At 33.1% G+C, this 18,009-nt stretch overlaps 1 protein-coding gene and 1 long non-coding RNA gene across 2 annotated transcripts in view; one reads left to right on the top strand and one right to left on the bottom strand.

Moving 5' to 3' along the window:
• The window catches only part of LOC134232130 (protein bicaudal C homolog 1-like), a 262,980-nt gene that overhangs the window by 132,545 nt on the left and 112,426 nt on the right, over positions 1 to 18,009 (bottom strand). The window contains exons 9-10 of the mRNA XM_062714082.1: positions 7,819 to 8,031; positions 6,542 to 6,599 (exon numbers count right to left, since the gene is read on the bottom strand). Of these exons, the coding sequence (XP_062570066.1) occupies positions 6,542 to 6,599; positions 7,819 to 8,031 (271 nt within the window). The remainder of the gene's footprint in view (positions 1 to 6,541; positions 6,600 to 7,818; positions 8,032 to 18,009) is intronic.
• Positions 9,321 to 10,260, top strand: LOC134232140 (uncharacterized). The gene is made up of 2 exons (XR_009984720.1): positions 9,321 to 9,737; positions 10,071 to 10,260. It is a non-coding gene; the product is annotated as an uncharacterized LOC134232140 (long non-coding RNA).

Genomic DNA, 18,009 nt, shown 5'->3' on the forward strand with positions numbered 1-18,009 from the left:
TTGTTTAATTCTCAAAAGATTTAATCACATTCTGTTCTATTTCAGCAGATACTTCTATAATAAAGAATGGGTAAAAAAAATTCTCACATCATGCTGCAAAACAGTGCATGTAAGTTCAAAGGCAGAAGAAAATCCATTGAATGAGACTTTATAAACACAGTTCAATGGTTGTATATTTCAGCAAACAATTTAATGAACTGAAAATTATGCCGATACATAAATCAGCATATCATGCAAACTTTAAATGGTTACACATTTCTCTGATTTGCATGTAGTGCAATGATATTTGTCAATATTTTTCATTCAGTTTTTTTAGCTCAGCTGAGCCGAAGGCTCAAGTGAGCTTTTCTGATCATATTTTGTCCGTCATCCATCTGTCCATCCGTCTGTAAACTTTTCACATTTTCAACTTCTTCTCAAGAACCACTGGGCCAATATTAACCAAACTTGGTGCGAATCATCCTTGGGTAAAGGGAAATTTAAATTGTTAGAATGAAGGGCCAGGTCCTCTCACATGGGAGGATAATGAAGAAAAGACAGAAATAGGGTGGGGTCATTAAAAAATCTTCTCAAGAACTACTGGGCCAGAAAAGCTGACAATTATTTGGAAGCATTATGAGGTAATCTTAATTCTAAATTATTCAAATCATGACCCCCGGGGATTGGGCAGGGCCACAATAGGGAATCAAAGTTTTATATAGAAATATATAGGAAAAATCTTTAAAAATATTCTTCTCAAAAGCTACAGGGCCAGAAAAGCTGAAACATATGTGGATTGATTGATTGATTGATTGATTGTATATTGTTTAACGTCCCTCTCGAGAATTTTTCACTCAAACATATGTGGAAGCATCCTGGGGTAGAGTAGATATTCTAAATTGTTAAAATTTGACCTTCGGGGTATGATGGGGTCATAATAGGTATTACAAGGGGGGAAATCTTGTTAAGAATAGCATGGTACAAGCTTCTCAGGTGAGGGATGTGGCCCATGGGCCTCTTGTTCTTCACATAATTGCACATGCATGTATTCTATTTGAATTATTTAAATTTAGAGGATTGTATTAATTTATTAATCATATTTGTAGTTCAGCTGTAACAAAACAAATCATCAGATGAAAGCTTCAACCACAAGAAGGAAAGGATGTCAATTAAGTCCAAAGAGAAGGTATGTTGATAACTGGTGATGATATGTTATTGATGTACTTTAATAGAGTACAACAATAAAATACATAGAACAATATTAACCTGTAGACCAAAAAATAAATCTTAATTCTTTTCAAGAACAGGTAGGTCATGATTAGTCTGAGATAGTTCAGAGCAGATTAAGATTTGTTCAGATCATATAGCTATAGGGTAGTGTGAGTCCACAGTGGGGGACCAAAGTTTGATTCTGGAATATATAAGGCTGAAACCTCTTATAAAATCTTTTCAAGATTATCAGGGCCATGATCCATAATATTTTTTTGAATGAATACATCTTAGTACAGAATCCCAGAATGAAGAGTAATGCATGTGCCATAATTAGAGACAGAATGTTTATCTTTGTCTTGTGTAAATATTGGAAAATGATTTTGTTTATTTCTTGGCTTTTAAGTTAAGTAGAGATTAAAAAAAAAGTTTTCATAATTTAAATTCCTTTTTAGGGAGACTAGTTAATATCGTTCAATCTTTCAATTAATCTTTAAATATAAAACTAGCTGCAACTTAGAATAGCTGCTTATGAATAATCTGCAGAGCTCACAAACTATATAGGTCAAAAAGCTACAATTTTTAGAGAGAAAGTAATATTTTTGGGTTATAGAAAAGGGGCATAACTCTCATCATGATAGTAAATGATGGATGATAATGTGAAAAATGTGGTGCTGTTGGAAAACAAGTGAATACACTGCAGTCTAAATAAGTACAGTTAAACAACTGTTTCTTAAAATCAAACAACTGTGACTACCTAGGGTGTGTTGACGTTCATGACAGTATTACAAATTGGATGAATTATTTGCAAACACTTTGAATTGCATATGATTTACTTTTGTAAATTTAACTTGCTCATTTTGTGCAGATCTCTTTCTCATGCAGATTATTAATGAACAATGATAGATTGAATAAGCAATTGTAAATGGCATATATGAATTTTACATACTTTGTTTAGAGTTGAACTTTGGTATATATCTTGAACACTGAGTGATATTTTGAACACATCGAGGTATCAAAGTCATTTTAAAGTCCCTTGAACAACATTTTTTTCCTATATATCCTACCCTGAATGTCTTGGATATCTCCGTTTTTCAGCAGTCCCATAAGCCTTTCAAGATAACGAGTGGGACTTTATTTAAATGATTCAGTTAATTTATGATGAATTATAGATATATCAATTATATACTTTTATGTTAATGTATTAACATTTTATATTTTTCAGGCCATATAACAAATGGTTGCTGAATTCATGAAGACTGGGATGATATAGTACTTTTCTACTCTTATGAACCATAGCTATACATTATTTGAGGATCCCTTTCTAAGAAAAAGAAGAATTTGCATATTCAAAGACTCTATATAGTTTATTGTTTGTTTGTATGTTGTTTAATGTTCTTCTTGAGAATTTTTCACTCATATCGGGATGCCAACATTTGCTGGTGGAGAGCTGCAAATTTTGTCCTTTAGTGGCTTTACTTGGCACTCAGGGCTCATTGAGCAATGAGGGATCTTTTTAGTGCTAGCACCTACTGCAACACAGGACCTCTGCATATACAGTCTCATCTCTATGTCTGACAGGATTTCGAACCAGCAATTTAAGGATCAACTCCTTACTCATGACTCTCGACCAAAGGCTCTTGCCACTGCGCCACGCCGGCGACTTCATAGATTATAAAATAATAAGATGATAATATTTATAACTTAAAACTGGTGTTTTAAATTCAATCACAGTATAGAAAATGTTTGGAAAAAAGAGGGGTAATAGCTGGCTCTCACTGGTATCGCATGCTTAAGTATATGAATTAAATATTTTAATTACACATCTATTTTAATCCAGATCTCGACAGTAAAGAAAGAAACATTTGAATATTTTTACTATAAATTTTATTGTAAGGTTTATTATCTTTATAAAATGAAACTTTAATCTTTTTGAGTAGGAAGAAAAAAATAATTAGAATGTACATGTGCACTTAGTTTTGTTTATTAAAAAAATATTCAAAATTTGGAGATCTTGTGAAAGATATCTAAAGATTGTTTTATAAATTTTTACTTCATTTTTAAGCAGCGTAATTTCTATTATAACATATGCCCTGTAATATACATGTACAACTTATTTGTTGTTGAACATCCCATTGTCTGTCTACATGTAGTTCTTAGTAAATTTCTTGTAAATACAAATATGATCGCATGCTGTTTGTTTTTTACTTTGTCTTTTTTCAATGTGAGTCATGATATATAAATGGTGTGCATATCAGTTTAAATTATTTTTGTTGAATTCATTTAACCAAACAAAAAAAAAATAAGTAACTGAATATAATTATGTAGATAGATACCTTCTAGAAATATTTACATGTGCTAGTAGCAGCTGATATGTAGCTTATGTGAAATCAGGTATACTTGAAAATCAATTTACCTGTATTTATAAAAAAGAAATTTAGTTTACACATTCATATACATATGCAGTATTTCATACTGAAAATAGACTGTCTGTTAATGTTATACTTATTCAACATAAACATATAGATGAAATAAAACATTTTTTTTCTTTTTCCCACCAAATTAATCACAATTTAAATGTATATAAATTGATAAAAGAAACTGACTATACCATTAAAAATCTTGAGTTGTCTTTCCTTGTTTAAAGAAAATATCTGCTGCAATGAATGCTCCCTCGGGTTCATGACCCTGAATATTAATAAGGTTAGGAGGTGTGCAATGGTTCTTGAGAAGAAGATTTTTAAAGATTTTTCCTATATATTTCTATGTAATACTTTGATTCCCCATTGTGGCCCCGCCCAACCCCCGGGGGTCATGATTTGAACAATTTAGAATCTACACTACCCCATGATGCTTCCATATAAATTTCAGCATTTCTAGCCCAGTGGTTCTTGAGAAGAAGATTTTTAAAGATTTTTCCCATATATTTTTATGCAAAACTTTGATTCCCCATTGTGGCCCCGCCCAATCCCTGGGGGTCATAATTTGAACAATTTAAAATCTGCACTACCCCAGGATGCTTCCACATAAGTTTAAGCATTTCTGACCCAGTGGTTCTTGAGAAGAAGATTTTAAAAGATTTTCCTATATATTTCTATGTAAAACTTGCATTTCCCATTGGGGCCCCGCCCAACCCCTGGGGGTCATGATTTGAACAATTTAGAATGTACACTACCCCAAGATGCTTCCACATAAGTTTCAGCTTTTCTGGCCCAGTGGTTCTTGAGAAGAAGATTTTCAAAGATTTTTCCCATATATTTTTATGTTCAACTTTGATTCCCCATTGTGGCCCCGCCCAACCCTCAGGGGTCATGATTTTAACAATTTAGAATCTACACTACCCCAGGATGCTTTCACATGTCTCAGCTTTTCTGGCCCAGTGGTTCTTGAGAAGAAGATTTTTTAATGACCCCACCCTATTTTTGTCTTTTCTTGATTATCTCCCCTTGTGAGGGGACTTGGCCCTTCATTTTATTAATTTACATTCCCCTTCACCCAAGGATGCTTTGTACCAAGTTTGGTCAAAATTGGCCCAGTGGTTCTTGAGAAGAAGTCAAAAATGTGAAAAGTTTACAGACGGACAGACAGACTGACGGACGGACAAAATGTGATCAGAAAAGCTCATTTGAGCCTTCGGCTCAGGTGAGCTAAAAACAGATCTAATTGATTTTGTCATATATTCCCTCCCTGGGTTTTTTATACCCATTTCAGTCACTCTCTGTATTAAAGGTACTTGGACACAGATTTGAAGTTGATATTTTCTGTATAATATCACGAATTATATATTTTAATAGCATTTCACACAAAAATTAATTAAATATCTTATTTCATTTAAAAGTTATTAAAACTTCAAATTTTTTGGCGGGTTTGATTGACACATCCTTGCACTTTCACAGATTTTAACTTTATTCTTAATCCTTCAGAAAAGTGGCAATCTTGTTGTGTATTAATGAGAAATATTAAAACTTTAATCCAGAAAATTAATTTTATTTAGAGTAGAAATGTTAGAAAGCAAAACTCCTTCACAAGTATCGTCATTCCAAGCTAAGTCCTGTGTGCAAATCAATCACACTTGTGTTATGTACACAGTTTTTGTAAACAGGGCAAGAGCTTTGTTTTTGTTGATGTTTACGATTCACCGGGTGTGTTCAATTGTCAAAGTCGGCTCAACACAACTGCACGGACTGAGAATATATTGTGTATTCGTTTTGCTTTCGAACATGTCTACTCTGAATTTTCTGAATTATAGTATTAATATTTTTCATTCATACACAACAAGATTGCCACTTTTCCTAAGCATTAAGAGTAAAATCAAAATTTGTGAAAGTGCAAGGATGTGTCGATCAAACCCGCAAAAAAAATTGAAGTTATAATAACTTTTAAATGAAATAAGATTTTTAATTAATTTTTGTATGAAATGCTATTAAAATATATGTCGTAATATTATAGAGAAAAAATTAACTTCAAATCTGTGTCCAAGTACTTTTAAAGGCCAAAAATTTGAGTTTATAGTTTTAATACAGTAGTATAGAAAAAAAACTAGAACTGTCCAAATGGGACAAAATACCTCCCGCCGAGTTTTTCAGAAGTAAGTTTTTCCATAATAAAGATATGTATCACACATGAATTATGAAAGTTTTCTTCCAGTGACCTTGAACTTCCCCCAAATGACCTTGGGTCAAGGTCATGACACACCCTTGGGTCATGGGCAATCTTTGTGTGAAATGAGAACCTACCAAGTTTATCCATAAGAAAGATATGGACCGGACACGAATTATGAAATTTTCCATCCAGTGACCTTGAAGTTCCCCAAATGACCTTGGGTCAAGGTCAGGACACACCCTTGGTCACGGGCAATCTTTGTGTGAAATGTAATCCTACCAAATTTATCCATAAGAAAGATATGTATCACACATGAATTATGAAATTTTTCTTCCAGTGACCTTGAACTTCCCTAAATGACCTTGACTCAAGCTCATGACACACCCGTTGGTTATGAGCTATCTTTGAGTGAAATTAGAACCTACCAAGTTTATCCATAAGAAAGATATGGACCAGACACAAATTATCAAATTTTCTTCCAGTGACCTTGAACTTCCCAAATGACCTTGGGTCAAGGTCATGACACACCCTTAGGTCATGGGCAATCTTTGTGTGGAGTAGTAGATTCTAATGTTCTTCCATAAGAAAGATATGGACTGGACACGTTTGCACAGACAGACGGACAGACGGAGACAGACAGACGGACAAGGTGATTCTTATATACCCCCCCCCCCCAAACTTCGTTTGCAGGGGGGTATAATAAGAAATTTCTTGTTTCACATGTAATCAAGAAAATAATTGGATTGCTTACCTTGATCAATTTCTGTTTCATTTTTTACATCAAACATAAGTACTAAAGGCAGACATCCCTGACAAAAAGAAAGTATTTAAACATTTAGCATATTTTAAGCAACAAACGTACTGTTTAGCAGAAATTCTTGTGTGGATTCAATTTTGGCATTTTAACATGTTAAAGCAAGGTTGTAAAGATCACTAAAACTAAATATTGCTAATTATGTAAAACTTTGATCAGCCATTGTGGCCTCGCCCTACCCCCGAGGGTCTTGATATGAACAAAACTGAATCTACACTACCTGTGGATGCTTCCACATGAGTTACATCTTTCCTGGCCCAGTGGTTCTGGAGAAGAAGATTTTTAAAGATTTTTCCTATATATTCCTATGTAAAACTTTGATCAGCCATTGTGGCCTCGTCCTATCTCCGGGGGTCTTGATATGAACAAAACTGAATCTACACTAACTGTGGATACTTCCAGATGAGTTTCATCTTTCCTGGCCCAATGGTTCTGGAGAAGATTTTTAAAAGATGCCATTAATCTTTCATTAATTCATAATTATCTCCCCTTGGAAGAGGGATTGGCCCTTCATTTGAACAAACTTTAATCCCCTTCACCAAAGAATACTTTGTGGCAAGTTTGGTTGAAATTGGCCCAGTGGTTCTTGAGGAGAAGTCGAAAATGTGAAAAGTTAATGACGTTATCCGGTCAGGTGATCTAAAAATGAAAAAAAAACAAACCACCTGTTAAACACAGAAAAAAGATCCAATCATGATGAAAATACCAGGTGCACAACTTCATATGGTGAATAATAAATGTACAGATTTTCAGACAAATCTTTCCGAGAAACGGTCCGGACAAAATCTCTTCTCTAAACAGATGGACAGAAAAGCTGATTCCAATATCGAAACTGTCAAAATGTTAACCTGCTCCAAAAACATTAACCTGGTCATGGTACAATGAAACACACAAGAAGCATGTTACATGCATGTATGAGCAATATAGGATACTTTGTGACAAGTTTGGTTGAAATTAGTCCAGTAGTTCTTGAGAAGAGTTCAAGACGACAACAATGACGACAACAACAACAACAACGACAGACAATGGACAAATTCTAATCAGAAAAGCTTACAAAAAGTTTCTGCACATTGCACAAATGGCCAAAGCATTAGCTCTTTGAGCCTATGTTGACCTCTATGGCTCAGAAGAGGTAATAAAGATCAGATATAATCTGCTTTAAAGCTCATGATCAAACTTCTATAAATGAACATGAAGAATTTAAGCTTGCTCACAATAAGGTGTTGCCTGGCCTGGAACACACTCTCAATATTCCCAGTGATGTAAATTGTCCCTTTTCTCTGAGGTGCTGAAGTGTTTGGGTCAGGAAAGTGGATACTTGCTCCTGTCCTTTCCATAATTTGTTTAATATTTATACCACTTCTTCCAATAATGAATAAGTGATGTTGTGGTGCAATTTCCAACTGCATGCTGACTGCAAATTTCACCTTTTCAAAATTTAAACATTTAATAATAAAAGATTACCAACTTCAAAAAATAATTATTATTCAAGTAAAATACCTATATTACAACATAAACTTCTTACAGTATCAACATCATTATTCTTTATATGATGCAAAACTTAATAGGATTCATGCTTGATACAATAGGTAGAAAGCATGACATGATATGATACATGCACAGTACTGTGGGATACATTTGTACATGCACAATAAGAAAAATGCAAAACACATTAAACACACTTAAAACAGAGTAACATGAAACATATGGAGATAACCACCACCCCTGCGAAATGATATTCATGATTTTAAGAACCTTTATGAGTTGTTCATAATTGTTCATGAATGGTTCTTAAAGGATTCTTAACAGGTTCATAAAAGTTGTTCATGAATAAAATTCATGAAAACATTCATAATTCATAGTTCATGAACAAATGATGAACAAATATGAATATTGTTAATTTTCAGTTTAAAGAAAAAAACTTAATAGTTCAAGGTAATGAATGTTCATGAATTTTCATGAAGACTAAAAATGTAAAAATAATTGTCACAAACATTCTCCAGAAAACACTCATTACTCCCATAATACAACTTTTGCATGCAGATGCAATTGTTGAACAAACCCCTGATTTAATTAATGACATGCTTTTGTTTTGATTTTGAAAGTATTGGATCAGAGACAAGTAGGAGAACATAAGAGGTTAAAATCACTATTTTCTACTCTCCGAATCGGTAACTTAGATTCTTCAGGATAATAAAACTCTGTTATGTACTGTCTAGAAGGGAGATTGTAATTAAATTATGATCGTAATTTAAAGAACACTGCATCAATATTGATAGCATTATTTTCTCATATTGAATTACTAATGTTTCTTCATCATTTAAAATGGCCAGCTATATTAATAGTGTGCTTTAAATTATCTCATTTTTCACGACACAACTTTGTTCGACCGAATTTTCTCTATTTGTCAAACTTTTAACAAGTTGTGAGAAAATGAAACAGACTTATAGTCTAGGAAAAATTTCATGATCTTCGTAAAAACGTATCTTAGATTCATTTACAGCTAAAAAATCATATCTCATGTCCGTACTATTCTTGGGTCAAACGCTTTATATTTTGATGCAGTCATCAAGTCACATTTTTCTGTCCATCGTGTGTAAATGATACAGCACAGGCTGCATGGTTGTGAAGTATCTATGACATGACCCACATTCGTATTTTGTAGTCTATTCTCCTAGACACTATATACCTGTACATAGCTCAGGGTACTCTGTTTGAGGGCGAGTGGTTCCCAAGATTTATTTGTTGTCCTCATGATATGGAGGCGGCCATACTTGAAAATACGAAACTGTGGCTCTTTAGGTATAATGTAAGAAATCCAATTCAATAAATGATTTAACTTATATTAATTTAAAAAAATTAATTTCAGTGAAAAAGCATTCAGATATTGTTTGTTATTTTTTGTTTAACAACAATCTTGGAAATTCGAAACTATTTCTTAATAAGCTCTGCATGACACTTTTTAAAAGGCGCAAACTTTGAAACGCGCGAGACGTTGGAAATTGAATCGGTAGAGTGGGAGGATTATTAGCGTAGATCTAGTCATTCTTTGTCAACCTTTGAAGAAAATAACAGAATAATGAAGAAGGAATATCCAGAGGATCAATTTACTTAATAACTGCAGATATTAATGGTGAGTTACAAAAAAATGGAGGCAATCGCTGAATCTGAGATATTTGTCAAGATGTTACTGTCTATTTGTAAGAGTTCAGTTATGTCTTTTTTAATGAAAATTTTGTCAAACTGTGTCATGAGTAAGGATCCAACCAAATTACGTTACATTTAAGAATTAAAGATTGAAAATTCATCCTGTTCACCTATAACATCTTGAACATGGCGGGCAAGGGAAACAGGCTAAACAGTGCCTATGATGCAGAATTAAATGAAACAAATTTGCAAAAAAAAAAAAATTAAGTCTTAAGTTTTCACATTTATGAGCATTTTCAGAAAATCTTTGTTCTTGTAGGGAAAAGAGAAGCAGTTCACAGATAATGTTGATGAGTTGAGATCAGAAGATTAAAAAAAACTCTGGCTGCCAAAAAAAAAAAATCCAGGATCTTGAAGAAAAACAAAAGAAAGGAATGAAAATATGAATCGTAATCGATCAAAGTATCCAAGTGATGAAATTCTGAAAATTCCACAGGGAAAGCCAATAAGATTTTTTTTATTTGACCACCTCTTCTCAAAATCCTTGAAAGCCCTTTTAGCTGATGCCCTAATTGCTGAACACACTTTTCTGCCAGACTGTGAGACTTGGATTAAAAACCATTCCATTTTAAGCATACACTTTGAAATACGCTGAATAAGGAACCCACACTCCTCTTGACCAAGTAAGGTTAAGGATTCTGCAAAGAGTCGCGTTTGAATTAAAATTTTTCATAATTTTACTAGGAATGAACTACATTATTTATTATCGATATCACTTATCAGAGTTGTTTACTTGAACAAAGATTTTGTTACGATGATTGGAAAACAAAAATTCTGTGAAATCTTTCAAGATGCTATTAAAATATTTTCTTTTACAGTTTTTCATTTTGCATAATTTATAACATTTTTGTTTACAAAAAGCAAGAACATTCATGAATAGTTCATGAACATTCCTAAATAACTTTTACAAATTATTCATGATTAGTTCATGAAAATGCATTGAACCTATTAATATCATTCATGAAGTTTTCTTGAAAGTTCAAAAATATAATTCATGAAGTTTTCTTGAAAGTTCAAGAATTATTCTTGATCATTTTGCAGGCAATTAAAAAATCCAAGTTTGTTCATGAACAACAAATAATTCATGAATATTCTTGAACTTGGTTTTCATGAATAAAATCCATGAAATCATGAGTGTCCAATTTTAACTTCATGGGATCTTCATGAACAATTCATGAGCTGATTCAAGAATATAATTCATGAACTTTTCTTCAAAGTTCAAGAATTATTCTTGATCATTTCGCAGGGGTAGTATTCAAGATCAAAAGTCACCATCAGTATTCAAGATCAAAAGTCCACAAAACAATACAAAATAGGGATAGAGCAAACACTGATCTCCAAAAAATTGGAGGTGGTATCAGGTGCCATGGAGGAGTGATCATTCAGTGTATAAATAATGGATTAACAATTAATATGAAAAACGTCAGACAGCATTTGACTCAATGACAAATTGTATTTGCTGACATTTAGGTCTTGTATCGACCATAGAACTTACGAAATGATGACTATAAATGAGACATCTGAAATTCTTGTTTCATCAACTTGTTTGTCAATAATTTACCTCGTTTCAGAAATTGATCAGATTGTTGAGCATGTTCTTGCGTATCACTGAGATATATTAAAGTCTGTATGCAATTAATAGAAAAGTTAAAGTCATCACGTTTATCATAGAGCTTGGTTGTTAGATTACCATGCATTAACATCTTTTTCAAGTAAAATATCCAAATATAAAAACAGATGTGTCAGACTCTGTAAAATATGCTAGACTTGAAAAACGATATCACAAGATAACTGCAAAACCTTATTGGATTCTTTCAAAATGACAAATGTTTTAGACAAAAACAAACTTTTTCCTTTTTTGAAATAAATTTACTGTACTCCGTATAATCCCTATAAGCTGCCATTGCCCCTATAAGGACCCCCTAGGTCTTTTTCAATTGTCAGGAAATAAGGGCTCCCTGTTCAGTGATTAAAATCATCTAGAATCGTATCAACAGTATGCCAAAATTTGAAAAAAGTACAAATAAAACTTGACTAATATCCATTTTTCCAGTGGAAAATGAATCATTTTAGTATAATTTGGGTGGATTATCTTCACTTAAATAAAGTTAGACATTATTTTAGTGGTTTTTTGAATTTATTATTTTTTTTTTTTTCAAAATATTTTTTGAAGTTAAAATATGTCACAAATTATAATAAGAATACTAGAAAACTGAAACGATCTTGTTGCGAGCAACAAAAGGTCTTCCGTCCGATTCTGGAAGAAAAACCTATAATCGAGCTGAAAACTTGATTTAAAAAATTTGGTCACAAGGGGAATTGAACTCAGGTCACCAGTGTGAAAATCCAACATGCTTTTTTTTATTCCCAACGTGTTAATCATTACGCTATTGCGACCACTGCTCTCAATGTACTTGATGTATATACTTTTGCAACAGAACACCTGTAGAACAATTTTGAAAGGCGGGCCACTATTCATAATTTCGCGCCAAAAGCCACAAGTAAATCTTCGCGCCTTTCTTTGGAATGTTCATTAAATAGGTGTGGTAGCTTTAATGAAATTAAGAAAAAAAGAAAGTTCTGGTATCACAGATTTCGAGGTTTAGAAAGTATATTTAACACAATGAACACATTCTATATCATATATATGTAAATAAAGCTATAGCAGTGAAAAGGCAATAATTTTGAACTTTTTAAAAAATTTCCCTAAAATCAACTATCCTCATTATTTACACTTTCATGAAATGGTTCGCCGAAAAGCATGATTCGCCCTACGACGATCAAGGAATCAGATACCATTTATGTTCAATAACTTGAATAAGAATGTTAATATAAACTCCATTAAATGATATTTTAAAAAATATTTTTCTTATTTTTGTCTTTTCTATTAGTTTAATATGACACAAGTGTGCATGGAAACAATGGTGGTTATGTTTTATACTTACTATATACATCAATATTGTTTCTTTTAAAAAACTATTACTAACTTATAACTATGATTTAAGTTTCTGGCTTTGGTATAGAATTTTTCAAGATTTTTTAAACAGGTTTAATGATACCAGACATGTTCAATTCCGGTCCTTTTTACCCATCAAGCCAGCCTTTCTTTATAGATTTTGTCAAATCAATGTTTTTACAATTTTCAATGCATTTCCTATGTAAAATGTTGATAAAATGGGCCTATATTATTTTTAACAATACGTTTTCTCCAAAACCCATTTATTTCATAAGGTTTATACATAAAATACATTGTTGAAACCTTATTTCCGATGACATGCATATACTTTGGACGAAAATACAAATATTGAAACAAAACACAGAAATACCTGCACTGTTCTTTAATTTTGAGTTACTTCCCTTAACATCTACCGTAATTTTCGGATAATAGGTCGATACTTTTTTTCTCAGAACCGCTGGGGTCGCCCAATATACGAATTCGACCTTTCTAAGGCTCAAGTTTACGAAAAATGCCCCAAAATCAATAAAATTTACGTCAATTTCAAAGCAAATCTGTGCCACTTTCATAACTTTTTTCATTATTTTACGCAGAAAAATTAATGCCCAGGTAAACAATAAAATATTTATTCTATAGCTTTCTTACAAAATAAATTCCATTAATTATCCGTTGATGACAAAGGAAAACAACATTGCTTCATCTATTAAATATACTGAAAGGAAAAAGAAACGCATATTTTACTTTTAAATTAAATTAAAACTACTATTTCGAAAATGTTTTCCAGTATTGTTATCAAACATTTTAATTCATCTTTAATCTACAAGTTACCAAAATCTTGTGTGACTTTGACTGATAATTCCTGAGTTATTGAAATTGATATGTCGATACCCCCCAAAATTAAAATAAAAATTCTCATAATCTCCCTTGCACATTGGTAACAGCCTTGATTTTCCTGTGCATTGAGTTTACCAGAGCATTTATCTTTCTCATTTGATTATTATTCAACTCTTCCGACAATAGTCTTAGTGGTTGATAGAAGCTGTATTATTCCAAAGCCAACAAATTCCCCCGCCAAATGAGTGCCACGAATTTTCATTTTAGGATAGAATTTACAGAATCCAGCTAGTTTGGTACACGTGAATGTTTGTGAGAAAGTCTCGACAAACACTGGCTACATTTTCCCAGTTTGAACATGCTAAAAACATTACGCACACGACGTGTACGTGCGCGTGTGAGAGTAAAATCGACGTAAAAGTTGCCAAGCTCGCGGACCAAATTAGAGCAGAGAATTTCTGTCAATTTTAGGGTGAAAATATTGGTATGATAGTTTGCTGTATAAATATCGGTTTCAGTGATAATACCTTGACAACAACCGAGGTGACATGATGAAAAGCCCTGTCTTGATGTGACGTTGTTACGCGTCAACGTCACCGCCATGGTTGGTTGGAAACCTTTTAATTTACTCTCTGACAACTGAAAAACCCTTCCTTGTTGAAAAGTTTAAAACAAACTGCACAGCAACATCTGGTTGCCTTTTATTCACTTACGCAATTCAATTACTGGAACCATTGTAACTTTCGTCAGCCATACCATGATTGCACGAAATTTATACTGATTTCAAATGCGGAAAACGATGTCTATAACTCCAATGCATCGATTAGCACCACAAAATGTGATCATAAAATTGTCATCATCAACATGCACGTGTTTTTGGCTTTTTATCATTTCCCCTACGTGACGCCATACATTTCATGGTTGAGTAATTTTGACCAGCAATTTTAGTGCACAGTAATCAAAATACACATTTGACCAATTTTCATAATTTTCGGCCATATAGTTAAATATATTTCGCTATTATGCTATTATGCGTTTCTTTTTCCTTTCAGTATAATTCCTCAACGTATTATCCATTAACATCATGCGGTATCCATCTTGTGAAGTTAGGAAGTCGCTACCGTTTACTAAAAGTAAAACCGCAACCGTATCAAAATTTAAAATACGGAAAAATTTTCAAGATCACAACTGTAGTGTTCTTACCATTTATTAGTAGCGATAAATTGAAATAGTATACTAAATATTTTTTATTGTCTTAAGCAAAGAATTAGCAATAAATACGGGTGACAGAAATATAATTTACATTGAATTACTGGCATACAAAGATTGGCTTCTAACAGAATTTTAATTGTCTGAAAGATAAAGGGATTTACACTGTGTACACAAAGGTGTAACACCTGTGTTCAGTTGGTTTAAATGCCTGCAGGGCATGATTATAACAAACCCACGTGCCGTTATAGGGTATTAGTGTTACACATCATTGAACAAACAAAGCCGTGAAATTCATGTTGACAGTCAAATTGTGAATGTACTCTCAATTAAATTTACAAATTAAACTTATTAGAGTGTTAATATGATTTCAATTCTTTACTGTTGCTTGATATATACATTCAATGGTCATTTGCGTGTTTTAGCGAATCCCTGGAGAAGAAAAATAAAAATGGCGGACATCAAAGTAATTGTCGTCCACCGGTAAATAATGTCTGAATAAAGTTAACAGGAATGTGTCCAAGTTGTTCTGAAATCGGAATTACTATTCTTTGGTCTCTGGTATTTCCCGAATATTATAGCTGTAAAATAATAATGTATTTACGTGTTATTTATGCCTTTGATTTAACAACGGTGTGATACTATGGAGGCATTGAACAGGCAAGTTGGAAAAAATAAGTAGTAACACAATTCAAAGAAGTTTTAACTACTTTAAAAAAAAAACTTTATTTAAATTCTGTACTCATTAAAATACCTGTTTAATTTCTTGATAAGTTTATGTCACGGAATAAACCCGGTACATGTAATTCTAGAGGTTTACCTGTTCTGATACGTTGTATCTGCGTAAGCATCTTTAGAAAACGGGAAACAAAGCCTCGTCCTATGTAGTAAGTTCGTCCTATCTTAGGATTTTTCAAAAATTAAGGCTGAAAATGAGCCTTTCGACCTATATACCCCATCGACCTATAACCCAAAAATTACGGTAATCAATATTCATAATGATCAAGAGACTGGTTGTTTGTTTCTATTCTATAATTTACTTTATTGGAAACGGACTGTCGTAAAACATTTTTGCAAGGATTTATAGTAACTTTTAATGGTGCCTCCTTCACATAACCTATTGAATAGTTCTTATTCGGTCGATCTAGCTAACACCACTTTCAGCATAATTATTTCACATCTCTGCACTTCCCAGCATTCATGTACCATTTCTAAATGACGACCTGTTGACTGTCTGCCCCCCTCAGCACAATGTAAACAGACCCATTAGTACTTATCACAATCTATAATCCCTGAAAGTTTCAAGTTGATATCTTTTACCGTTCTTGAGATTATCCAAGAACAAAATGTCAATTAAAATTCAGGAGATGGTCCATAACTTGGCACTGGAAGCCAATTTTGAAAAAATCTCTCATATAAAATAACTTCAGATAACAACACATTGTTCCTGCACATTTCATGAAAATCCATCCAGTAGTCTTCGAGAAATCACATGCACAAAATTAGATGGTCAGAAAAACAAGAGGCCCAGGGGCCACAGCGCTCACCTGAGCACATCGGGCTTGAATTTATCCCCTCCCCCCCCCCCTCCAGGCGTTCATCATTTGCACAAATTAGAATCTACACTACCTGAGGATGATTCCATATAAATATCACAAATCATAGCTTTGAAGTACTTGAAAAGAAGATTTTAAAAGGTTTCCCTATATATCCCTATGTAAAACTTGGGTCGGCCATTTTGGCCCCACCCTAGCCCCGGGAGTCATGATTTGAACAAACTTGAATCTACACTACCTGAGGATGATTCCACATGAGTTTCATCTTTCCTGGCCCAGTGGTTCTGGAGAAGAAGATTTTTAAAGATTTTTCCTATACAGTCCCTGAAACGTTCTACTTTCCCATTTTTCCGTTCGCTCACCGTTCGTTCACCGTGCGTTCAGCGTTCGTTCACCGTTCGTTCAGCGTGCGTTCACCGTTCGCTCTTCGTTCACAGTATTGCGTTCACCGTTCACCGTGCGCTCGCGTTCACCGTTCACAAAACGTTCACCGTTCGCTCTTCGTTCCGTTTACTTTGCGTTCACCTTGCGTTCACCGTTCACTTATCGTTCAGTCTTCATTGTCATTCGGAACTCCGAAGTGAAAGGACTTATCTTTTTGATGGTAAGGATTTACTTGTTTTTTTTAATTAAATAACTTAAATATCGTGTTTGAAGAATAATTATTTCATTGCAAAAATTATCTATGATATTTATTTTTCTATTATTATAACTCAGCTGTTACTTATTTCATGAATTTTCCCTGGAAAATAATTAATACATTAAGTACCTACATGTATGAGAACGATGCTAAAATATTAAATTAAAAAAGTGCAATGTACAAATGCTTCACGCACGGCATCAATTTGATGTAATTTTAAATTGGACAAATTATTAATGGATGTATAATAATTAATCGAAGTCTTATACAGGACAAGAATACATAGAAAAATTACTTATACGGTAACAAATATTTAAACTGCATGTAGGTTTGAGAATTATGAACAGTACTGCAAATATTCAGTTAATTAAATTTCTTTAGAGCTAATTAAATTGATGGTGTGGTGTTAAATTTTAGAAAAGACCAACTGTTTAAAATAGTCTATTATTAGAGAAGAAAAAATCCTTCCTTCACCGTACCTAAACATACATGTATGTTTAAAATATATTGGTTTTTTTTTTGCTATTCAGTTTAATTAAGACACCCCCCCCCCCCCCGGTGCCTTTTCTCCCGAAATAAAATTCTTATTGAGTTTTTTTTTCAGTATATTTTCATTAATATTTAATTTTTATTGTAACACAAGAAAATCAGTCTTAAAACCAACATCAAACAGTCATTAAAGAATAGTATTTTAGTATAAACTTGTGCCGACAGTAGTATTTTAAATTGGCAGGGAATATGTTTCAAATTCAATTTAAAACTTAATCCTTCTAAATATCTGTTAGAATTATTTTTTTTCTGCAGGAATGCAAAAATCAGATCTAGAAATGATAGGGAAAAATATTAAAATTTCTTGGAATACTAGTGACTCTTTGCCTTCGGCATGTTCAGTGAAACGCGATTTCCACACCTCCACTGTGTCGAATTACTTTGATTGACAGCACAAGCACGCTACTACAAATGTAGCACGGACTTCCTGTGAACTGTGTGAACTTGATGATGG

The sequence above is a fragment of the Saccostrea cucullata genome, unplaced genomic scaffold (assembly GCF_032062105.1).
Source record: "Saccostrea cucullata isolate Sc308-1 unplaced genomic scaffold, CSIRO_AGI_Scuc_v1 ctg492, whole genome shotgun sequence".
Classification (NCBI taxonomy): Eukaryota; Metazoa; Mollusca; class Bivalvia; order Ostreida; family Ostreidae; genus Saccostrea; species Saccostrea cuccullata.